The sequence below is a fragment of the Coregonus clupeaformis genome, chromosome 21, assembly GCF_020615455.1.
Source record: "Coregonus clupeaformis isolate EN_2021a chromosome 21, ASM2061545v1, whole genome shotgun sequence".
Classification (NCBI taxonomy): Eukaryota; Metazoa; Chordata; class Actinopteri; order Salmoniformes; family Salmonidae; genus Coregonus; species Coregonus clupeaformis.
Genome location: NC_059212.1, coordinates 37572411 through 37597410, shown reverse-complemented (window position 1 = coordinate 37597410; position 25000 = coordinate 37572411). Strand labels below are relative to the sequence as shown.

Below are 25000 nucleotides of genomic sequence, written 5' to 3'. Positions count from 1 at the left end.
ACCTGGTTCATCTTATCAACCGGCTAATTATTAGAATCAGGTATACTAGATTATGGTTGGAGTGAAAACCTACAAGATGGTAGCTCTCCAGGAACAGGGTTGGAGAGCGCAGAGGGGTATCCCAAGATTGAGCTAGATCTACTCAGGATTTTCTAAAGCAAACCGGCTTCAGTTAGTTTCACATTCCAGCTCAGGCTTCATCCGTACTATGACAGTATTTTAACATACTATTTTTTTACACACAAAAAAATCAGTCGTCTTCCTCAAATGAAGTGTATGATGATGCAATCTTTGCGAGAGGGAATCTGGGAGGGAGTTGACCAAAGTTAACTCGCTAACTCCTCAAACCACATACAGTGCCTTCTGAAAGGATTCAGACCCCTTGAATTTTTCCACATTTTGTTACGTTACAGCCTTATTCTAAAATTGATTAAATTGTTTTTTCCCCCTCATCAATCTTCACACCATAGCCCATAATGATGAAGCAAAAATAGGTTTTTATAAATTTTTGCTAATTTATAATAATAAAAAATAAACTGAAATATCACATTTACATAAGTATTCAGACCCTTTACTTAGTACTTTGTTGAAGCACCTTTGACAGCGATTACAGCCTCAAGTCTTCTTGGGTATGAAGCGTCAAGCTTGGCACACCTGTATTTGGGGAGTTTCTCCCATTCTTCTCCGCAGATCCTCTCAAGCTCTGTCTGGATGGATGGGGAGCGTTGCTGCACAGCTATTTTCTGGTCTCCAGAGATGTTAGATCAGGTTCAAGTCCGGGCTCTGGCTGGGCCACTCAAGGACATTTAGAGACTTGTCCCGAAGCCACTTCTGCGTTGTCTTGGCTGTGTGCTTAAGGTCGTTGTCCTGTTGGAAGGCGAGCCTTCACCCCAGTCTGAGGTCCTGAGCGCTCTGAAGCAGGTTTTCATGGAGGATCTCTCTGTACTTTGCTTCGTTCATCTTTGCCTCGATCCTGACTAGTCTCCCAGTCCCTGCTGCTGAAAAACATCCCCACAGCATGATGCTGCCACCACCATGCTTCACCATAGGGATGGTGCCAGGTTTCCTCCAGACGTGACGCTTGACATTCAGGCCAAAGAGTTCAATCTTGGTTTCATCAGACCAGAGAATCTTGTTTCTCATGGTCTGAGAGTCTTTAGGTGCCTTTTGGCAAACTCCAAGCGGGCTGTCATGTGCCTTTTACTGAGGAGGGGATTCCGTCTGGCCACTCTACCATAAAGACCTGATTGGTGGAGTGCTGCAGAGATGGTTGTCCTTCTGGAAGATTCTCCCATCTCCACAGAGGAACTCTAGAGCTCTGTCAGAGTGACCATCGGGTTCTTGGTCACCTCCCTGACCAAGGCCCCTTTCCCTCGTTTCAAACTTCTTCCATTTAAATGCTGCAGACATGTTTTGGTACCCTTCCGCAGATCTATGCCTGGACATAATCCTGTCTCTGAGCTCTACGGACAATTCCTTCAACCTCATGGCTTGGTTTTTGCTCTGACATGCACTGTCAACTGTGGGACCTTGTATAGACAGGTGTGTGCCTTTCCAAATCATGTCCAATCAATTGAATTTACCACAGGTGGACTCCATCAATTTGTAGAAACATCTCAAGGATGATCAATGGAAACAGGATGCACCTGAGCTCAATTTCGAGTTTCATAGCAAAGGGTCTGAATACTTATGTGAATAAGGTATTTCTGGGGTTTATATTTTTTTAATGTGAAAAAAATTCTAAAAACCTGTTTTCACTTTGTCATTATGGGGTATTGTGTGTAGATTGCTGAGGATTTTTATTTATTTAATCAATTTTAGAATGAGGCTGTAATGTAACAAAATGTGGAAAAGGTCAAGGGGTCTGAATACTTTCTGAAGGCAATGTATGTAGTATAGGGCACTGGTCTAGACACTGTTATACCTATACCCTCTCTCTCTCTCTCTCTCTCTCTCTCTCTCTCTCTCTCTCTCTCTCTCTCTCTCTCTCTCTCTCTCTCTCTCTCTCTCTCCTCTCTCTCTCTCTCTCTCTCTCTCTCTCTCTCTCTCTCTCTCTCTCTCTCTCTCTCTCTCTCTCTCTCTCTCTCTCTCTCTCTCTCTCTCTCTCTCTCTCTCTCTCTCTCTCTCTCTCTCTCTCTCTCTCTCTCCCTCCCTCCCTCCCTCTTCCTTCCTTCCCTCCATATCTCTCTCTCTCTCTCTCTCTCTCTCTCTCTCTCTCTCTCTCTCTCTCTCTCTCTCTCTCTCTCTCTCTCTCTCTCTCTCCTTCCTTCCTTCCTTCCCTCCATCTCTCTCTCTCTCTCTCTCTCTCTCTCTCTCTCTCTCTCTCTCTCTCTCTCTCTCTCTCTCTCTCCCTCTCTCCCTCTCTATCTCCCTCCTTCCTCCCCTCCATCTCTCTCTCTCTCTCTCTCTCTCTCTCTCTCTCTCTCTCTCTCTCTCGTCGGAGTGCATGCTGGGAGTGAGTCGTGAAGCAGGAGTGAGTGTGAGAGCGACTGGAATTTTTTTCACTCTATTGGGTTTTGGTGTGTATATATTTATATTGATTAGTTTAGTTGTTTTAAGGTTATCTTGTCTAACTATCACTAAGCACGTATAGGGGTGGTGGGATTGGTGAGGTTGTTTTTCGCGAGGGCACAACCAGCGAGTGAGGCTGGTTGCAATGGCCACTCGCGAAGTTTGGAGTTTGAAAAACTTAGTCGGCGACATGGAGTTAAGATTCCTGCTGCGGCCGGGTGTTCAGTGGAAGAATGTAGCTTGGCAGTGGGTGCTATTATTGGGTATGATAGCATCAAATCAGCCTCAAGGATGAATAGCGCTGTAGTGATATTTTTAGATTCCATTGAAAAGGTGAATAAGATAGTTGAGAGTGGTGTTGTGTTGCGGGAGACGCAGACGCCGGTATTTCCGCTTATGAATCCGGCGAAGAAAGTTATACTTTCTAACGTGCCACCATTTGTTAGAGATGAAGTGTTGGAGCGAGAGTTATCTCGTCATGGTCAAATTGTATCAACAATAAAGAAGGTTCTTTTTGGATGCAAATCTCCGTTGCTGAAACATGTCGTGTCTCATAGGAGACAAGTGCATATGATTATAAAAAAGGACATTGATGAACTGAATTTGGCATTCAGTTTTAAGATTGATGGATTTGATTATGTCTTCTACGCTTCTACTGAATCAATGAAATGCTTTGGCTGTGGAAGAGAGGGGCATTTGGTGCGTAATTGTCCCGAGAATGAGCGCGCAGATTCTGGTAGCAGCTCTAGTGCTGGTGCAGGTAATGCACCACCGCGAAGGGATCAACATGCTAAGGGTGCGGGTGCTGGGGAAGGGAGGAGGTGGGCAGATGTGGTAGGAAATGTAGGAGAGGAAGGCAGTGTGGATACGGGGACAATGGTGGTAGATCAGAACAAAGAAGGAGGGGAAAAAGTCGGTGAGATTGCGACTGCCGTTGCTGAGGTGGTGCTGGAAAATTAAAGTGGAGGTCAGGAGGAGATTGAAATAATGGAAAAGGAAGCAGCTGTTTTCAAAGTACCGAGGAGTAAGAGGAAGAATGTAAGGGGTGGTGAAGGGTCTAATTCCAAGAGAAAGGTAGAGATTGATAAATCAGTTGAAGATAAACAGGTTGTAGAGATGGTGGAGTTTTCTTCTGGGGAGGATAGCGAGAGTGAGTCATCTGATGCGTCACAACAAAATAGTGAGATAAATGGGGTGGAAGGGATGTATGGGATTGAGAAAGTACGTCAATTTCTGAAGTTGACAAAAGGGAAGAAATATATGCAGGATTATAATGTAACAGATTTTTTCCCTGAAAGTGAATTGTTTATTGAATCAGCAAAGTTTCTGATGTCAAAAATAACAGGGGGAGGTTTGACAAGCCCTGAAATTGCTAGACTCAAGAAAGTGGTCACGAGAGTGATAAGTGATGTAAATTCTAAAGAAAATGAAAGAGTTCAGTCGCAGCCTTAACTCTGTAAAGAGATGTGGTTTCTGTGTCTTCCTCTGTATTTTTTTTTCATCCATGAGCAGTTTTAAGATTTCTTCTTTAAACGTAAATGGGGCAAGATATGTTAAAAAAAGAGCCATAGTGTATGAGTTAATTAGGGGAAAGGGAAGTGACATAAATTTTCTACAAGAAACGCATAGTAATTTGGAAAATTAAGTTATGTGGCAACAGGAGTGGGGGGGGACAGTGGTGTGTAGTCATAAAAACTCAAAAAGTGGGGGTGTGGCCATCTTGTTCTCAAAAGGGTTTTTGCCTTTGTCATATGAGGTTGAAGAGGTAGTTGAGGGGAGGTTATTAAAAGTTAGAGCAAGGTATGAAAACATCACTATGTGTCTGATAAATGTATATGCCCCAGTGGTGGCAGTTGAGAGGGTATGTTTTTTTAGAGACATTATCAAATACCATTGAGAAATGTAATAATGAAGATTATTTATTTATTGCTGGGGATTTTAACTGCACAGTCAGTGATTTAGATAGAAATCACAAAGAACCTCATATAGCCTCAAGGACTTTTTAAAAACGCCTCATTGTAACACATGAACTGTGTGATATTTGGCGGAGTCAACATGGAGGCACGAGACAGTACACCTGGGCGCATGTGAGAGAGAACACCATCTCTATGGCCAGGTTAGATAGGTTTTATTGTTTTGAGCATCAATCTCAGGTCTGTAAATCAAGTGTGATAACCCCAGTGGGATTTTCTGATCATTGTTTAATAACAGAGGTGGTGTTCATTAACGATGTAAAACCCAAAAGCGCATATTGGCATTTTAATATAACTTTATTGAGTGATGCTCACTTCAGGAAATGTTTTAGTTTTTTCTGGGAGAGGTGGAGGTCTCTCAAGGCCAGTTTTGTATCCCTTCAACAGTGGTGGGATATAGGGAAAATCCAGATTCAACAATTATGTAATCAATACACGAGGAATGTCACCAGGGATATCACCAAATCAATGAAAGCCCTAGAGACTGAAATAGTGGAACTCGACGTTGGTTGAGACCACAGGAGATCGAGGCCATACTCAGGCCCTCAAGAGGAAAAAAGCTACATTGGCAGACTGGGTATCAGAGCACAGGGGGCATTGGTGAGAAGTAAGTTTCAGGGAATCTCTGAAATGGATGCCTCATCCAAAAAAAAATTTGGTTTAGAGAAAAATAATGGACAAAGAAAAATTATTCATTGTCTCAAATCAGCTGTTGGACAGGAGCTCACTAGCCCTAGTGAAATTAGAAAGAGGGCAGTAGAGTTCTATGCTGAGCTCTACAAGTGTGAGTACAAAGAGGATAAAACAGTGACACAGCAGTTCCTTGATGGGCTCCCACAGGTGGCTGCAGAAGCTCAGGTTGAGCTAGAGCAACCATTGTCTTTACAGGAGTTATACACTGCATTAAAAGGCATGGAAAATGGAAGGGCACCAGGCATTGATGGTCTTCCCCGTTGACTTTTTAAAGTCTTTTTGGGCTATGTTGGGAGAGGATTGGCTAGCAGTAGTTAATGATAGTTTAACCGGAGGGTTACTACCAATAAGCTGCAGAAGGGCTGTCCTCACCCTACTGCCCAAAAAGGGTGACCCTAGGGAGGTGAAGAACTGGAGGCCGGTGGCTCTATTGTGCACTGATTATAAGATCCTGTCCAAGGCTTTGTCCAACAGGCTGAGGGAGGTGATGGGGCAAATCATACATACGGACCAGTCCTACTGTGTTCCTGGCAGGCAGATATGGGATAACATTTCTCTGATTCTTGATTTTTTGGACGTCTCTAGGGCTATTGGGTTGGATGCTGGTCTAATTTCAATTGATCAGGAAAAGGCATTTGACCGAGTTGAACATCAATACTTATGGCACACTTTTGAGGCGTTTGGGTTCAGCTCTGGTTTTATTGCCATGATAAAGGTGATATATGGTGACATTGAAAGTGTATTGAAAGTTAACGGTGGTTTGAGTGCTCCTTTTAAAGTGTGTAGAGGTATTAGGCAGGGATGTTCTTTGTCGGGAATGTTATATGCCATTGCTATAGAGCCACTACTAAATAGCATTAGAAGTCGCATTGAAGGGGTGTACCTTTCAGAGGATATTCCTCCTATTCGTCTCTCAGCCTATGCTGATGATGTAGTTGTTTTAGTGAAAAATCAAGCGGAGGTGGATAGTTTGAGTCTAATGGTTGACCGTTTTAGGGGAATATCCTCTGCAAAGGTAAATTGGGAAAAAAGTTGTGCTTTACAGATTGGAGAATGGTATGGAGGGATCATGGCTTTGCCAGGGGGCTGGAATGGTGTAAGGGAGGTTTTAAGTATCTTGGAGTGTACCTAGGGAGATGAGGGGACAATGGAAAAAAAATTGGATTGGGGTGGTTGAAATGGTGGAAGGGAGGATGAGGAGATGGCGTTGGTTGTTATCGCGTATGTCATATAGGGGGCGCACTATTATAGTTAACAATGTGATTGCCTCTGCACTGTGGCATCGGTTGTCAGTTTTAGAGCCACCATCTGGCCTTCTGGCTAAGATACAGGCAATTATTGTGGATTTTTTTTGGGATAAATATCACTGGGTTCCACAAAGTGTTTTGTATTTGTCAAAAGAGGAGGGGGGACAAGGTCTTGTACATCTTGCTAGTAGGGCTGCTGCTTTCCGGTTTCAGTTCATTCAAAGGTTGCTTTATGGACCGGAAAATGTGGTTTGGAGAGGGGTGGCAGGTCTTGTATTACAGCAGGTTGGGGGATTAGGTTTAAAGAAAGCTTTATTTTTGGTTGATAGTAGCCAGATTTCTAGGGAGGGAGTACCTCCGTTTTACAGAGGCCTTCTTAGGGTGTGGAGCATTATGAAGGTGTCCAGACGAACGTCAGCGGAGTCAGCGCATTGGCTGTTGGAGGAACCTCTGGTGTATGGGGCAAGACTGGATTGTACAACTGCAGCTGTTCCATATTTCTCCAAGATTCTGGTGAAGGGCAAAATCATCACCTTAAAACAGTTAATGGCCATGGCTGGGACCGCCTTAATGGATGGAAGAAGGGTGGCTGAACATTTGGGGGTGAGGTCGGAAAGGATGGTCGGACAACTGCTGGGAAGCTGCAGGAAGGCTCTGTCAGCAGAAGAGTGGGGTATGCTTAATAGTCACAAGAAGAATGTACAAGATGAAAACGTCTCATTTCCAAGACTAGGGATTACACCCAATATCCCAGAGTCAGAAAGAAAGGCGTTATTACTGGATTTGAGAGGGTTGGAAGAGGTGGGTTTGGATGAGGTGAATGGGAAAGACTTATACAGGGGGTGTGTCAAGGTTTTGAATAAAGATACATTGAAAAATAGAAAAGACACTCCATGGAGGGTAAAATTGGGCATTGATGACAAGGTAAAGCCAGCATGGAGAGCACTGTACAAGCCACCGTTACAAAAGGGTACTGGGGATATGCAATGGAGGGTTTTGCATGGCATCATTGCAGTTAATGCTTTTGTATCTGTTATTAACTCAGATGTTGGAGATGGATGCCCTTTTTGTAATATAAGATAAACAATTATTCATTGTTTTATGGAGTGTGAGAGGATAAAACCTCTATTTGAAATGCTGGAGTCTTTGTTTAAAGCTGTAGGGGAGATTTTCAATAACATTGTTTTTATTTTGGGGTTTCAATATAGTAAGCATCAGAAAAGAAAATGTCAACTGTTAAATTTTATTTTGGGACAAGCTAAGATGTCCATTTTTCTGAGTAGGAAACATAAGATAGAAACGGGATATGGGCAGGATGTAAGATGTGTTTTTAAAGGATTAGTGAAAGCAAGAATAAAAGTGGATTTTGAGTTCTTCTCAGCTGTAAAAGATCTCCCATTGTTTGAGGAGAAGTGGGCTTACGAAAGAGCGGTTTGTTTTGTGGAGGAGGGGAAACTATTTTTTGTTGATGAAATGAGTTGAATGTATATGTTCTTTTGTATTTTTATTTTATTTTATTTAGGAATTACATTTTTTTTTTTTTCATTTCTGAAAAGGCAGTGTGCCATTATTTATGTTAACACTTGACTATAAAATAAAGTTTTATAAAAACTCAAACTCTCTCTCTCTCTCTCTCTCTCTCTCTCTCTCTCTCTCTCTCTCTCTCTCTCCTTCCTTCCCTCCCTCCATCTCTCTCTCTCTCTCTCTCCTTCCTTCCTTCCCTCCATCTCTCTCTCTCTCTCGCTCTCTCTCTCTCTCTCTGTCTCTCTCTCTCTCTCTCTCCTCCTTCCTTCCTTCCCTCCATCTCTCTCTCTCTCTCTCTGTCTGTCTCTCTCTCTCTCTCTCTCCTTCCTTCCCTTCCCTCCATCTCTCTCTCTCTCTCTCTCTCTCTCTCTCTCTCTCTCTCTCTCTCTCTCTCTCCCCCCTCTCATCTCCCTCCTTCCTTCCTTCCCTCCATCTCTCTCTCTCTCTCTCTCTCTCTCTCTCTCTCTCTCTCTCTCTCTCTCTCTCTCTCTCTCTCTCGCTCCCTCTCTCTTTATCTCTCTCTCTCTCCCTCTCTATCTCTCCCTCTCTCTCTCTCTCTCTCTATCTCCCTCCTTCCTTCCTTCCCTCCATCTCTCTCTCTCTCTCTCTCTCTCTCTCTCTCTCTCTCTCTCTCTCTTTCTCTTTCTCTCGCTCTCTATTTCTCTCCCTCCCTCTCTCTCTCTCTCAATTCAATTCAATTTCAATTCAATTTAAGGGCTTTATTGGCATGGGAAACTTATGTTAACATCGCCAAAGCAAGTGAAGTAGATAGTAAACAAAGTGAAATAAACAATAAATATTAATAGTAAACATTACACTCAGAAGTTCCAAAAGAATAAAGACATTTCAAGTGTCATATTATGTCTATATACAGTGTTGTAACAATGTGTAAATAGTTAAAGTACAAATGGGAAAATAAATAAACATAAATATGGGTTGTATTTACAATGGTGTTTGTTCTTCACTGGTTGCCCTTTTCTTGTGGCAACAGGTCACAAATCTTGCTGCTGTGATGGCACACTGTGGTTTTTCACCCAGTAGATAAGAGAGTTTATCAAAATTGGGTTTGTTTTCAAATTCTTTGTGGATCTCTGTAATCTGAGGGAAATATGTGTATCTATTATGGTCATACATTTGGCAGGAGGTTAGGAAGTGCAGCTCAGTTTCCACCTCATTTTGTGGGCAGTGTGCACATAGCCTGTCTTCTCTTGAGAGCCAGGTCTGCCTACGGCGGCCTTTCTCAATAGCAAGGCTATGCTCACTGAGCCTGTACATAGTCAAAGCTTTCCTTAAGTTTGGGGCAGTCACAGTGATCACGTATTCTGCCACTGTGTACTCTCTGTTTAGAGCCAAATAGCATTCTAGTTTGCTCTGTTTTTTATATTTTTTTATTCTTTCCAATGTGTCAAGTAATTCTCTTTTTGTTTTCTCATGATCTGGTTGGGTATAATTGTGTTGCTGTTCTCTCTCTCTCTCTCTCTCTCTCTCTCTCTCTCTCTCTCTCTCTCTCTCTCTCTCTCTCTCTCTCTCTCTCTCTCTCTCTCTCTCTCTCTCTCTCTCTCTCTCTCTCTCTCCCTCCCTGTCTCTCTATCTCCCTCCTGCTCTCGTACTCTCATTCGCAAGCGCACACACAAACACACATACACACACAAACACACATACACACTCTGTACTGAGCCAAATCGAGTGGATGACATAATTGTAGCCTGAACTTCAGCATGTATGTGCACACATGGACATACACACACATGGTGTGTGGCACAAACCTTGTAGCTCTAGGAATGTGGGTGTGTGTGCGTGTGTGTATTCATGCATGTGTGTCTGTATGTGCCTGTATTTGTCTGCCTGTCTGTGTCTGTGTCTGTGTGTGTGTGTGTGTGTGTGTGTGTGTGTGTGTGTGTGTGTGGTCGGTCTCTTCTCTCTTTACATTGAGTCCACAGTAGCAGGGCTTAGGGGGAGAGAGGAGCAGAGCAGAGCAGTTGAATATAGGTCAATGCACTGAGCTGCTCTCCTCTGAGCTCTGAGACTGTGATTATCTATACCTGAACACTGAAGAGACACTGGGGAGGCAGTAGGATACATACACTGTCTAGATCAGGGGTCTCCAACAGGTTGATCCCCAGCTACCAGTAGCTCGCAGCCCACCTATGAGCTCGCCAAACAATTCCGAAGTAGACCTATATGCAATTTTTTCATGGGTTCCATCGCAAACTGTCATAAACAAATCTCACAAGTAACCGACATCACAAGCTCCCAGCTACTATCTAATCAATGCAACATTGACATTATCCCACCCCTGGTTAGCCACTATTCGCTTAAAAAGCCAAGCCTAACACAATATCTGCCAATTAATTTCCAGCAATATTGCCACTGTGTGGTGCGCACATTTGTCCATCACTCCGTGTGGAGCCAGTTGATGTGACAACCGTCTTGTGGGTTGACAGAAATACTTTCCCCAACATCTTCTCAATTAAATGTGAACTGCAAAGTAGGCTTACCTGGCAGAAGTATATCATGAGTAAGTATATCATTTGTATCTATTATTTGTTATGTGCAGCAGCAGTACAGAGCCATCACTAGATGGCACATTGAAGGGCCAGATTACACAACTAAAGGGAATTACCCTCAAAAATCTATTTGTTCGTTTTCTTCCAGACCTAAAAAATTTTTTATTCTGATGTGATTTAAACATTGACATAAACTCAGAACATCTAATTGTGTTTTTTCTCTATGAACAATTGTAATTTTGAGAGTGAAAAACATAAAACATCGAAAACCAGGAAAAATAAAAATGAGAAAACATAATTTGGGAAATTATATAACAGAATTTAGGAAAAAATCACAGATTTTATAGGGCCCCCCTTAGAGTTGTTTATTAACCATTGTCACGCCCTGGCTCTGGGACTCTTATATGTTGAGCCAGGGTGTGTAGATTCTATGTGTTTGTGTTTCTATGTTAGGATCTAGTTCATGTGTATCTATGTTGGCCGGGGTGGTTCTCAATCAGAGGCAACGAGAATCAGCTGTTGCTTGTTGTCTCTGATTGGGAACCATACTTAGGCAGCCTGTTTGGCACAGTGTATTGTGGGATCTTGTTCCGTGTATGGTTGGTGTTTGTTACCAAGGACTTCACGTATCGTTTTGTTGTTTTTGTTCGTGTGGTGAATATATAATAAAGTATGTTCGCATTCCACGCTGCGCATTGGTCCAATCCTTTTGACGATCGTGACAACCATTATTTAGTAGGTACAGTGCATTCGGAAAGTATTCAGACACCTTGACTTTTTCCACATTTTGTTACGTTACAGCCTTATTCTAAAATGTATTAAATATAATACAAATTCTCATCAATCTACACACAATACCCCATAATTTTTGCACCCCCAAAAAAATAAATGAAATACCTTATTTGCATAATTATTCAGACTCGACATTGAGCTCAGGTGCATCCTGTTTCCATTAATCTTCCTTGAGATTGGAGTCCAGCTGTGGTAAATTCAATTGATTGGACATGTTTAGGAAAGGCACACACCTGTCTATATAAGGTCCCACAGTTGACAGTGCATGTCAGAGCAAAAACCAAGCCATGAGGTCGAAGGAATTGTCCGTAGAGCTCCGAGACAGGATTGTGTCGAGGCACAGATCTGGGGAAGGGTGCCAAAAAATGTCTGAGGCACTGAAGGTCCCCAAGAACACAGTGGCCTCCATCAATCTTAAATGGAAGAAGTTTGGTACCACCAAGACTCTTCCTACAGCTGGCCGCCCGGCCATACTGATCAATCGGGGGAGAAGGGCCTTGGTCAGGGACGTGACCAAGAACCTGATGGTCACTCTGACAGAGCTCCAGAGTTCCTCTGTGGAGATGGGAGAACCTTCCAGAAGGACAACCATCTCAGCAGTACTCCACCAATCAGGCCTTTATGGTAGAGTGGCCACATGGAATCCACTCCTCAGTAAAAGGCACATGACAGCCCGCTTGGAGTTTGCCAAAAGGCACCTAAAGGACTCTCTGACCATGAGAAACAAGATTATTTGGCCTGAATGCCAAGCGTCACGTCTGGAGGAAACCTGGCACCATCCCTATGGTGAAGCATGGTTGTGGCAGCATCATGCTGTGGGGATGTTTTTCAGCGGCAGAGACTGGGAGATTAGTAAAGATCGAGGGAAAGATGAATGGAGCAAAGTACAGAGAGATCCTTGATGAAAACCTGCTCCAGAGTGCTCAGGACCTCAGACTGGGGTAAAGGTTCACCTTCCAACAGGACAACGACCTTAAGCACACAGCCAAGACAAAGCAGGAGTGGCTTCGGGACAAGTCTCTGAATGTCCTTAAGTGGCCCAGCCAGAGCCCGGATTTGAACCCAATCGAACATCTCTGGAGAGACCTGAAAATAGCTGGGCAGCAATGCTCCCCATCCAACCTGACAGAGCTTGAGAGGATCTGCAGAGAAGAATGGGAGATACTCCCCAAATACAGGTGTGCCAAGCTTGTAGCGTCATACCCAAGAAGAATCGGGCTGTAATCGCTGCCAAAGGTACTTGAACAAAGTACTGAGGTCTTAATACTTATGTAAATGTGATATTTCAGTTTTTTACATTTCTAAAAACCTGTTTTTTCTTTGTCATTATGGGGTATTGAGTATAGATTGATGAGGGGGGAAAACAATTATATAATCAATTTTAGAATAAGGCTGTAACGTAACAAAATGTGGAAAAAGTCAAGGGGTCTGAATACTTTCCGAATGCACTGTATATTGATAGAAAACATAGTGCACTACTTTCTCTTGTACACTAAGGACCCGGGGAAGAGTTGCATGGGAGAGGAGAAGAGAAGAATGTGCCTATTTTAAAGCTAGAACATTTTTTGTAGCTTGCGACATGTTAAATATTTTAAAAGTAGCTCTCATTCTAGAAAAGGTTGGAGATCCCTGGTCCAGGCGCTTCAACTGTAGTGCAGCAACCATTCAGCCATCTTGGCTCTTTATCTATGAACCACAATAGATGCTTTAAAGAGGTCAATGGAACGCAGGTGGATAGAAGAAGGACGCTGGATTGGCGCATATTCAACAAATGCGATCTAACAAAGTGGATATTCGTCTGATTGATGTATTGTTGATGTAACAGGCCCACAATGTGCTTGCTAAAGTCTGCTTTGTATACATTTGGCTGTTTCTCTGCATAACATTTAGAAGTTGTCCCTTTTCAGGTTTAGAAGAAGTGACCGCTAAATGCTAACTCCTGTTCGTATAAACTGGTAGCATATCTAGCATACAGAAATAGGTGGTGGTAGTCAAAGTCGTTTTTAACTGTAATGCAGTTGTTTGGTGATGATAACATGAACATGTATTGGGGTTGACGTCCATACAAGCATTATACTCCTCAACATAGTGTGAAATACACATATAAACAACAGGCTAAAGGTAGGCACATTCGGGATCTTAACCCCATGGCATGTTTCCAACAAATTATATATATATATATATATATATATATATATATATACAGTGGGGGAAAAAAGTATTTAGTCAGCCACCAATTGTGCAAGTTCTCCCACTTAAAAAGATGAGAGAGGCCTGTAATTTAATAAATCCAGAAAATAACATTGTAGGATTTTTTATGAATTTATTTGCAAATTATGGTGGAAAATAAGTATTTGGTCACCTACAAACAAGCAAGATTTCTGGCTCTCACAGACCTGTAACTTCTTCTTTAAGAGGCTCCTCTGTCCTCCACTCGTTACCTGTATTAATGGCACCTGTTTGAACTTGTTATCAGTATAAAAGACACCTGTCCACAGCCTCAAACAGTCACACTCCAAACTCCACTATGGCCAAGACCAAAGAGCTGTCAAAGGACACCAGAAACAAAATTGTAGACCTGCACCAGGCTGGGAAGACTGAATCTGCAATAGGTAAGCAGCTTGGTTTGAAGAAATCAACTGTGGGAGCAATTATTAGGAAATGGAAGACATACAAGACCACTGATAATCTCCCTCGATCTGGGGCTCCACGCAAGATCTCACCCCGTGGGGTCAAAATGATCACAAGAACGGTGAGCAAAAATCCCAGAACCACACGGGGGGACCTAGTGAATGACCTGCAGAGAGCTGGGACCAAAGTAACAACGCCTACCATCAGTAACACACTACGCCGCCAGGGACTAAAATCCTGCAGTGCCAGACGTGTCCCCCTGCTTAAGCCAGTACATGTCCAGGCCTGTCTGAAGTTTGCTAGAGTGCATTTGGATGATCCAGAAGAGGATTGGGAGAATGTCATACGGTCAGATGAAACCAAAATAGAACTTTTTGGTAAAAACTCAACTCGTCGTGTTTGGAGGACAAAGAATGCTGAGTTGCATCCAAAGAACACCATACCTACTGTGAAGCATGGGGGTGGAAACATCATGCTTTGGGGCTGTTTTTCTGCAAAGGGACCAGGACGACTGATCCGTGTAAAGGAAATAATGAATGGGGCCATGTATCGTGAGATTTTGAGTGAAAACCTCCTTCCATCAGCAAGGGCATTGAAGATGAAACGTGGCTGGGTCTTTCAGCATGACAATGATCCCAAACACACCGCCCGGGCAACGAAGGAGTGGCTTCGTATGAAGCATTTCAAGGTCCTGGATTGGCCTAGCCAGTCTCCAGATCTCAACCCCATAGAACATCTTTGGAGGGAGTTGAAAGTCTGTGTTGCCCAGCGACAGCCCCAAAACCTCACTGCTCTAGAGTAGATCTGCATGGAGGAATGGGCCAAAATACCAGCAACAGTGTGTGAAAACCTTGTTAAGACTTACAGAAAACGTTTGACCTGTGTCATTGCCAACAAAGGGTATATAACAAAGTATTGAGAAACTTTTGTTATTGACCAAATACTTATTTTCCACCATAATTTGCAAATAAATTCATAAAAAATCCTACAATGTGATTTTCTGGAGAAAAAAAATCTCATTTTGTCTGTCATAGTTGACATGTACGTATGATGAAAATTACAGGCCTCTCTCATCTTTTTAAGTGGGAGAACTTGCACAATTGGTGGCTGACTAAATACTTTTTTTCCCCACTGTATATATATATATATATATATATATATATAATAATTTAAATTATATTATGTGAACTAAACATTTCAAAATATGAAAAAATATACACAAATATTTTCCTTAAAGTATAATTATTTAGAAAGTGCTAATGTTACTGTTCCCAATACAACAACAAAAATACTCAAATGAATGTAATTTTGTCCTTGAAACATTTGATTGAAATACTGTAGAATTCCATTCATTCCTTTGGAGAACTGCTCCTACTGGGGAGTGCCAATTTGGCCGACCGGTGACTCCAAAGCCTCTCACTGGCCAATGCATACAGTGCCTTCAGAAAGTATTCATACCCCTTGACTTATTCCACATATTGTTGTGTTACAGCCTGAATTCAAATTGGATTAAATAAAAAGCTCACCCATCTACACACAATACCCCATAATGACAAAGTGAAAACATTTATTTTTTATTATTTATTTTTAAATTATTTTGTTTATGAAATACCAAAATATCTCATTTACATAACTATTCACACCTCTGAGTCAATTCATGTTAGAATCACCTTTGGCAGCGATTACAGCTGTGAGTCTTTCTGGGTAAGTCTCTAAGAGCTTAGCACACCTGGATTGTACAATATTTGCACTTTTTTTATTTTTAATTATCCAAGTTCTGTCAAGTTGATTGTTGATCATGGCTAGACATCAATTTTCCAGTCTTGCCATAGATTTTCAAGCCGATTTAAGTCAGAATTGAAACTAGGCCACTCAGGAACATTCAATGTCATCTTGGTAAGCAACTCCAATGTATATTTGGCCTTGTGTTTTAGGTTATTCTTGCTGAAAGGTGCATTCATTTCCCAGTGTCTGGTGTAAAGCAGACTGAACCAGGTCTTCTTCTAGGATTTTGCCTGTGCTTAGCTCCATTCCACTTCTTTTTTATCCTGAAAAACTCCCCAGTCCTTAACGATTACAAGCATACCCGTAACATGATGCAGACACCACCATGATTGAAAATATGAAGAGTGGTAGTGATGTGTTGGATTTGCCCCAAACATAACACTTTTTATTCAGCACATAACGTTTATGTCTTTGCCACATGTTTTGCAGTTTTACTTTAGTGCCTTATTGCAAACATGCATGTTTTGAAATATTGTTATTCTGTACAGGCTTCCTTCTTTTCACGATGTCATTTAGGTTAGTATTGTGGAGTAACTACAATGTTGTTGATCCATCCTCAGTTTTCTCCTATCACAGCCATTAAACTCTATAACTGTTTTAAAGTCACCATTGGCCTCATGGTGAAATCCCTGAGTAGTGTCCTTCCTCTCTGGTAACTGAGTTAGGAAGGACGCCTGTATCTTTGTAGTGACTGAGTGTATTGATACACCATCCAAAGTGTAATTAATAACTTCACCATGCTCAAAGGGGCATTCAATGTCTGCTTTTTTATTTTCACCCATCTACCAATAGGTGCCCTATTTTGCGAGGCATTGGAAAACCTCTCTGGTCTTTGTGGTTGAATCTGTGTTTGAAATTCACTGCTCGACTGAGGGACCTTACAGATAATTGAAAGTGTGGGGTACAGAGATGAGGTAGTATAAAAACAAACATAATTCCACTTTGACATTATGGGGTATTGTCTGTAGGCCAGTGACACAAAATCTCAATTTGATAAATTTTTTATTCAGGCTGTAACACAACAAAATGTGGAACAAGTCAAGGGGTGTGAATACTTTCTGAAGGCAAAGTTGCCCATATACTCATTGATATCAATGTGTGGAGGACGGCTTATAGTAATGGCTGGAACGGAATAAATGCAATGGTATCAAACACATCACACACTTGGTTTCCATGTGTTTGATACCGTTCCATTTACTCCATTCCAGACATTATATAAGCCGTCCTCCCATCAGCAGCCTCTTGTGATGTGTTGGTTTATTGTGTTACACGTTCACATTGTTCTGTGTTCTATAGCCTGCCCTTTTACTGAGTGTCTGGGCACGTGAGTGTTTGAATGTGGGTGAGTGTGTGTGTGTGTGTATGAGAAAGCACAAAGCCACACATTGAAGCCTCACCATGTACTTTCTTATCCTCTATCTCTCCCCTCAGACTGGATATTCATATTCCTATGAACAGAATGAACAGATATATTCCTAACCCTGAACCGTTCTAATCTCGTTTAAAGGAAGTGTGTACACCCGTGTGTAGTCTTTGATCTAAGGCAGGGGTACCCCCCTCCCCGCGTTGTTAGGGGGGCGTAATTTTGAGATGTTGTTGGGAGGTAAATCTCCTCCATCCATCCACCATCCATATGAAATATGGTGAGATTAAATGTGTATCTGCATTTGGTATAGTTGTACTTGATTCATTCGCTGGGGGAGGTTAAGAAACATTAGAGATATGCAAAGTGCTACAATGCATTAAAATATGAGATGATGAGATACACCAGGTGGAAGGGGAAGAGGAAATTCCACAGGATTTATATCAGTACCACACAGGTTTTAGATGGTTGTTTTCCATGGTCTTAGATGGTTGCTTTCATGGTCTTAGATGGTTGTTTTCTATGGCCTTAGATGGTTGTTTTCCATGGTCTTAGATGGTTGTTTTCCATGGACTTAGATGGTTGCTTTCATGGTCTTAGACGGTTGTTTTCCATGGTCTTAGATGGTTGTTTTCCATGGACTTAGATGGTTGCTTTCATGGTCTTAGATGGTTGTTTTCTATGGCCTTAGATGGTTGTTTTCCATGGTCTTAGATGGTTGTTTTCTATGGCCTTAGATGGTTGTTTTCCATGGTCTTAGATGGTTGTTTTCCATGATCTTAGATTGTTGTTTTCCATGGTCTTAGATGGTTGTTTTCCATGGCCTTAGATGGTTGTTTTCCATGGCCTTAGATCGTTGTTTTCCATGGTCTTAGATGGTTGTTTTCCATGGCCTTAGATGGTTGTTTTCCATGGCCTTAGATGGTTGTTTTCCATGGCCTTAGATGGTTGTTTTCCATGGTCTTAGATGGTTGTTTTCCATGATCTTAGATGGTTGCTTTCATGGCCTTAGATGGTTGCTTTCATGGTCTTAGATGGTTGTTTTCCATGGTCTTAGATGGTTGCTTTCATGGTCTTAGATGGTTGTTTTCCATGGTCTTAGATCGTTGTTTTCCATGATCTTAGATGGTTGTTTTCCATGGCCTTAGATCGTTGTTTTCCATGATCTTAGATGGTTGTTTTCCATGGTCTTAGATGGTTGCTTTCATGGCCTTAGATGGTTGTTTTCCATGGACTTAGATGGTTGCTTTCATGGTCTTAGATGGTTGTTTTCCATGGTCTTAGATGGTTGTTTTCCATGGCCTTAGATCGTTGTTTTCCATGATCTTAGATGGTTGTTTTCCATGGTCTTAGATGGTTGTTTTCCATGGCCTTAGATGGTTGCTTTCCATGATCTTAGATGGTTGTTTTCCATGGCCTTAGATGGTTGTTTTCCATGGTCTTAGATGGTTGTTTTTCATGGACTTAGATGGTTGCTTTCATGGTCTTAGACGGTTGTTTTCCATGGTCTTAGATGGTTGTTTTCCATGGACTTAGATGGTTGCTTTCATGGTCTTAGATGGTTGTTTTCTATGGCCTTAGATGGTTGTTTTCCATGGTCTTAGATGGTTGTTTTCCATGGCCTTAGATCGTTGTTTTCCATGGCCTTAGATGGTTGTTTTCCATGGTCTTAGATGGTTGTTTTCCATGATCTTAGATGGTTGTTTTCCATGGTCTTAGATGGTTGCTTTCATGGCCTTAGATGGTTGTTTTCCATGATCTTAGATGGTTGTTTTCCATGGTCTTAGATGGTTGCTTTCATGGTCTTAGATGGTTGTTTTCCATGGTCTTAGATCGTTGTTTTCCATGATCTTAGATGGTTGTTTTCCATGGCCTTAGATCGTTGTTTTCCATGGCCTTAGATGGTTGTTTTCCATGGTCTTAGATGGTTGCTTTCATGGCCTTAGATGGTTGTTTTCCATGGACTTAGATGGTTGCTTTCATGGTCTTAGATGGTTGTTTTCCATGGTCTTAGATGGTTGTTTTCCATGGCCTTAGATCGTTGTTTTCCATGATCTTAGATGGTTGTTTTCCATGGTCTTAGATGGTTGTTTTCCATGGCCTTAGATGGTTGTTTTCCATGATCTTAGATGGTTGTTTTCCATGGCCTTAGATGGTTGTTTTCCATGGTCTTAGATGGTTGTTTTTCATGGTCTTAGATGGTTGTTTTCCATGGCCTTAGATGGTTGTTTTCCATGATATTAGATGGTTGTTTTCCATGATATTAGATGGTTGTTTTCCATGGCCTTAGATGGTTGTTTTCCATGGCCTTAGATGGTTGTTTTCCATGATATTAGATGGTTGTTTTCCATGATATTAGATGGTTGTTTTCCATGGTCTTAGATGGTTGTTTTCCATGGTCTTAGATGGTTGTTTTCCATGGCCTTAGATGGTTGTTTTCCATGGCCTTAGATGGTTGTTTTCCATGGCCTTAGATGGTTGTTTTCTATGGCCTTAGATGGTTGTTTTCCATGGTCTTAGATGGTTGTTTTCCATGATATTAGATGGTTGTTTTCCATGGCCTTAGATGGTTGTTTTCCATGGCCTTAGATGGTTGTTTTCCATGGCCTTAGATGGTTGTTTTCTATGGCCTTAGATGGTTGTTTTCCATGGTCTTAGATGGTTGTTTTCCATGGCCTTAGATGGTTGTGGGCATATATTTTCATCTCATCCAGAGAACTACTTACAAAAGTGCAACGACCATTATCACAACCAATGCACCAGTTTTGCATGTACAACTTGTCCTCCACCAACGCAAAGTGTTTCTTAACTTTCTAACTTATTTTACCCCAGAAGTTCAACTGTTATGATAATACCAGGCAGCAGCAGACAGACTGCTGTGGTTCCACACCACCAGAGATGGAGGGCAAGGTGTTTACTGCTACATCACAGCCCTTAGATACCAACCAGCCTCAGGCCACAACACAAACACACATACACACACGCATGCACGTACGTGCACAGACACACACACACATACACAACGCACGTACGCACGCATGGAAGCGCGCACATACACATACACACGCACACTAATGCACACGCACGCACACATACGTACACACACAGCATCACCTTCTCTCTTTGATGTGTCCCCCACACTCCAAACACCCAAACACCTTTGAACCCAGGAGACATTTATGGGAATGATCAGTTATGGTATTTGCAGTGGGAGTGAAGTTTGTTGCTTTTAACACATCTAAGCAAGCACAGCTGTCACGGTTTCGGCCGAGGCTGCTCCTCCTCCTGGTTCGGGCAGGCTTCGGCGGTCGTCGTCCCCGGAGTACTAGCTGCCACCGATCGATGTTTCATGTTCGTTTGGTTTTGTCTTTATGTTGTACACCTGTGTCTTGTTAGTCCTCGTTAGTGTCCTATTTAGTTCTCGTTGGTTGTGTTTGTCTTTGTGTGTGATTGCTCATCTGTTTTCGTGTTGGAACTACGTACTTCCCTCCAGTGTTTTGGAGAGGGTTTTCGCACATGTTAGTGCGCCGTTTGTTTGACGCCTGTGTGCGCCGTGATTTCGCCTTCGGGCTTATTGTGCTTATTTTCTACGTGATTATTGCACTAAAGTCTTTTGGACTGAGCTTCTGCGTCCTGCGCTTGATTCATGCACCACACCCACCTTCAGCACCCCTTGACAACAGCAAGCAACTCAAACTTCAGATGTTTTCTGCTACTTTTCATAATGATTTTAAGATGTTGTGCTTGATCTTCTTTGGCAGAGAAATTGGCACACTAGTTCTGAATTAACACCAACTATTCCTTAATGAATCAGTACCTGAGTATTCATGTCATACATGACAGTGCCTAACTGCCTTACCTGCCTTTACTGAACGCCTGCATTAGCCCACTGAGCTGAAGCCTAGGAATTTTCTCTGGGAGCTAACACAGATGGATCTCAGGGGAGAATCTCAACTGCATTTCCTTGATTCCTCTTTTGATTCTCATTGGATAAGGTCAGAGGGGAGGGACCTCTGACCTCATTCAATTGATTTTGAGAATGAGGTGAGGAGAGAGGAAGCAAGGAATCAAGGAAATGCAATTAAGGTTCTCCTAAGGTTACTCGTCACACTAGTTTTTCCAGTAGTTTTTCCAGTAGTTTTCCAGTAGTTTTTCCCAGTAGTTTCACCCAGATACTGTAGGAGACATGAGACAGGAGAGATTCATGGAGGTAAGGTCTTTTGAAGCTTCTTTGTTCTGTTCCTATTTGGTTCCCTCTCTCCTCCAGGGTAATCTGTTTCTACCAGGCCTCTGGAACAGGGACTCCTCTCCCTGGCCTCAGCCAGATGGCCCTAAGCCTGGTGTGGAGATGAAAACACACACGAACGCACACTTGAACACACACCCACCCACACACGCATACACACAGTCACACACTGAGACCAAGTGGGGGATAAAAGGAAGTTGGGGGAGAGAGTGGGAGTCGACAATGTGTTTGTGTCAGTGTTTGTGTGTGTGTGTGTGAAGGGGGAGGCTTTGTAGGGCAATGGAAGGGAGGGGGGGGTGAATATGAGGAAGGGAGAGCTAGAAAGTGGAAGATCTTACTTGAATTGTGGTTTTGGGGGGAGGCAGCAGGAGAGGGGGAGGGTAAAACATGTGAGAGTGTGTGTGTAAATGTGTGTGCGTGTGTGTGTGTCAATGTGGTGATAGGGGGAGGGGTGAATGGATGATCTGACTTGAATTGTACGTATGAATCTTTCATCCTGTTCTCTACACTCATCTGATGCTCTCTGAGCTCTGGTGGGGGAGAGGAGCATCTCACAGTCTGTTTTTAGTTTCTAGGACAGAGCGGGAGAGAACACACACACACACAAACACACAAAAAGATACACACAGACACACTTGGGTACACACACATACATACACACACACACTGCCCGGACCCCCATGGGCCTGGATTTACCAGTAAAGCGTTTAATAAATGAATTGATGAGAAGCAGCTAATGATTGCACTGGAGTGAAGAGTGGCGTATTATCCTGTTTACTGCTAATGCTTTTCAGAACAATATTACTACACATAGCAATAGAGAGAGAGAGAGAGAGAGAGAGAGAGAGAGAGAGAGAGAGAGAGAGAGAGAGAGAGAGAGAGAGAGAGAGAGAGAGAGACGAGAGAGAGGGAGACAGACAGACAGTGAGAGAGACAGACAGTGAGAGAGAGAGAGAGAGAGAGACAGACAGACAGACAGACAGACAGACAGACAGACAGACAGACAGACAGACAGACAGACAGACAGAGAGACAGCGAGAGAGAGGGAGAGAGAGACAGTGAGAGAGTGAGAGGGTGAGAGAGAGAGAGAGAGAGACAGAGAGAGACAGAGAGATGGAGAGAGACAGCGAGAGAGAGACAGTGAGAGAGAGAGAGAGAGAGAGAGAGAGAGAGAGAAAGAGAGGGAGAGGGAGAGAGAGGGAGGAGGAAAGGGGAAGGAGAGAGAGAGACTGATCCTCCTATCTGTAATAGAGTTGACATCTTTGTAGAAGAGACTAGCCTCCAGTAGCTCTCTACTCTGGTCTGATCACATAGACCCTCAGTGTGATGTACATTACTGATGCAACACACTGCACTGGGTGTGCATGTGTCAGTTTCACAGTTCACACTCCTGATGCAACAATCTGCCACAACCAGTATGTGTGTGTGTCAATGCTTCTCTCTAAAGAGTCTGATTTATGAATTCAGTGAAATCAGCATGTGTGCTGATAGCAGCAGCGGAGTGAGGGGGCGTAGGATGTCACACTAGTGTGTGTGTGTGTGTGTGTGTGTGTGTGAGAGAGCTTGTTCGCACTTCAAACGTTAATGTGCCAGCCCATCACTTTCTGTGGGTCTGATAACACGGATCCCTGAAGTCATCAGAAAAACACAAAGCACAGCGTCGCAGCATGCCTCTGCTTTCATGTCCCCTTATTCCAACCCCCATCCCCTATCACACACACACACACACGCACGCATGCACGCACCAACTCCCACCGCCCCTCTTCACCAGAGACAAATACCCCTCGACCCCAACACACATATACGCACACGTGTCTGCCACCCCCGCACATGACAAATGCTATAAGCCGAAATGTTGGGTGTATCCGCTGATTAAATATGAAAGTAAATGAATGTATGTGTGCCAAGTCCTCTGCATTGTGTGTATAGTCTTATGTATATGTGTATCGTCTATGTGTGAGTGTGTGTGTGTGTGTGTGTGTGTGTGTGTGTGTGTGTGTGTATAGTCTATGTATATGTGTGTGTGTAGTCTATGTATGTGTGTGTGTATAGTCTGTGTATATGTGTGTGTGGGTGTATAGTCTGTGTGTGTGTGTGTGTGTGTGTGTGTGTGTGTGTGTGTGTGTGTGTGTGTATAGTCTATGTATATGTGTGTGTGTTGTCTATGTATGTGTGTGTGTATGTGTGTATGTGTATGTGTGTGTGTGTATAGTCTGTGTATATGTGTGTGTGAATAGTCTGTGTGTGTGTGTGTGTGTGTGTGTGTGTGTGTGTGTGTGTGTGTGTGTGTGTGTGTGTGTGTGTGTGTGTGTGTGTGTGTGTGTGTATAGTCTATGTATGTATGTGTGTGTGTGTGTGTAGCAAGGCAGGCAGGTTGTGGTACAGTTCTCTAGCCTATAACCCAGTTACAGTATAAAGCTTTACAGAGAGCAGTCTTGGCAGTAAGACAACTCTGGCTGCTGCTGGGATAGAGCAAACAAACACACTGGGTCCCAGTACCCTTCAGTATCCCACTCTCCCTTCCTTCCTTCCCTCACCCCTTCTCTTCTTTCCCTCTGCACGTCTCCTTTCCTTCCCTCCGCTCATCTAGTTTCTCCCCTCTCCTTTTATTCTCCTTGTCTCCTTTCATTCTCTCCTTGTTTCCTGTCCTCTGCTTGTTATAACATACAGTACAGACTACAATATGTATGGCTGTGACCATACTGTCCTACCTGTTGTCCCTCCAGAGGACAGGAAGCTGTTTGTGGGGATGCTGAACAAGCAGCAGACTGAGGAGGACGTGTATCGCCTCTTTGAGCCCTACGGTGCCATCGAGGAGTGCACCGTGCTAAGAGGTCCTGACGGAAACAGCAAAGGTATAGGAACCCTTCTTTCTTATACTCTTTCTATTACTTTATCACTTGTAGGGGATACTCTAGTAGATTCCATGGCATTCGCTAGGGTTGTTGGGTTGAATTAAAAAATATTGTTTTTCTCGGACCACAAAGCAATTGGATTGCAAAAAAGGACTTAATACTTTCTCTTCATCCAACTGGTATCGTTCTAATAACATTTTGTAGTCAGTCTAACACTACTGACCCAATCTTATTGGTAGACTAAAATCACTAGAATCATCTTCTGTTGTGTTCCAGGACAGGTAAGTTTGACATATTCCATTTTCTGGCTGACTCATATCTGTCTCTCTCATGTCACAATGATGTTATTCTGCCTGTACACACACACACACACACACACACACACACACTCACACACATTTTCCCAGTGTCTCAAACTTGCGTCTCCCATGTCAGAGCAATGTTCCGCCTGTGTGATAGCTGACACAGCGGCTTGACACTGCAGTGACATAACTCATTTCACGCAGGGAGGGAAGATAATACCTGACAGGCATCGCAGGAGAGCACACACACACACACACACATCCATAAACACACACACATTGGTCACAAACCACAGTAATCTTCTAAGTCTGTGTGTAGACACTCTCGCTCAAAGAAGCAGAAAATGTGGTCAACTGAAAGTCAAAAGGTAAAGTGTGTGAATACTACATTAGAGTTTTGAGAGGAAAGCGAGACAGATATACTCTCTTTACCTTACCCTCTCTCTCTACATGCAATTTCTCCACCCCATCTCTCTACCGCCCACTTACCCTCTCTCTCTCTCTCCTCTCGCTCTCTCTCTCTCTCTCTCTCTCTCTCTCTCTCTCTCTCTCTCCCTCTCTCTCTTTCTCC

General features: G+C 42.9%; 1 protein-coding gene across 4 annotated transcripts in view; it reads left to right on the top strand.

The window, feature by feature from the left end:
* The window catches only part of LOC121535530 (CUGBP Elav-like family member 5), a 60268-nt gene that overhangs the window by 26110 nt on the left and 9158 nt on the right, over positions 1-25000 (top strand). For all 4 annotated transcript variants that reach the window (XM_041842694.2, XM_041842693.2, XM_041842691.2 and 1 more), the window contains exon 4: positions 23999-24127. In XM_041842694.2, the coding sequence (XP_041698628.1) occupies positions 23999-24127 (129 nt within the window). The remainder of the gene's footprint in view (positions 1-23998; positions 24128-25000) is intronic.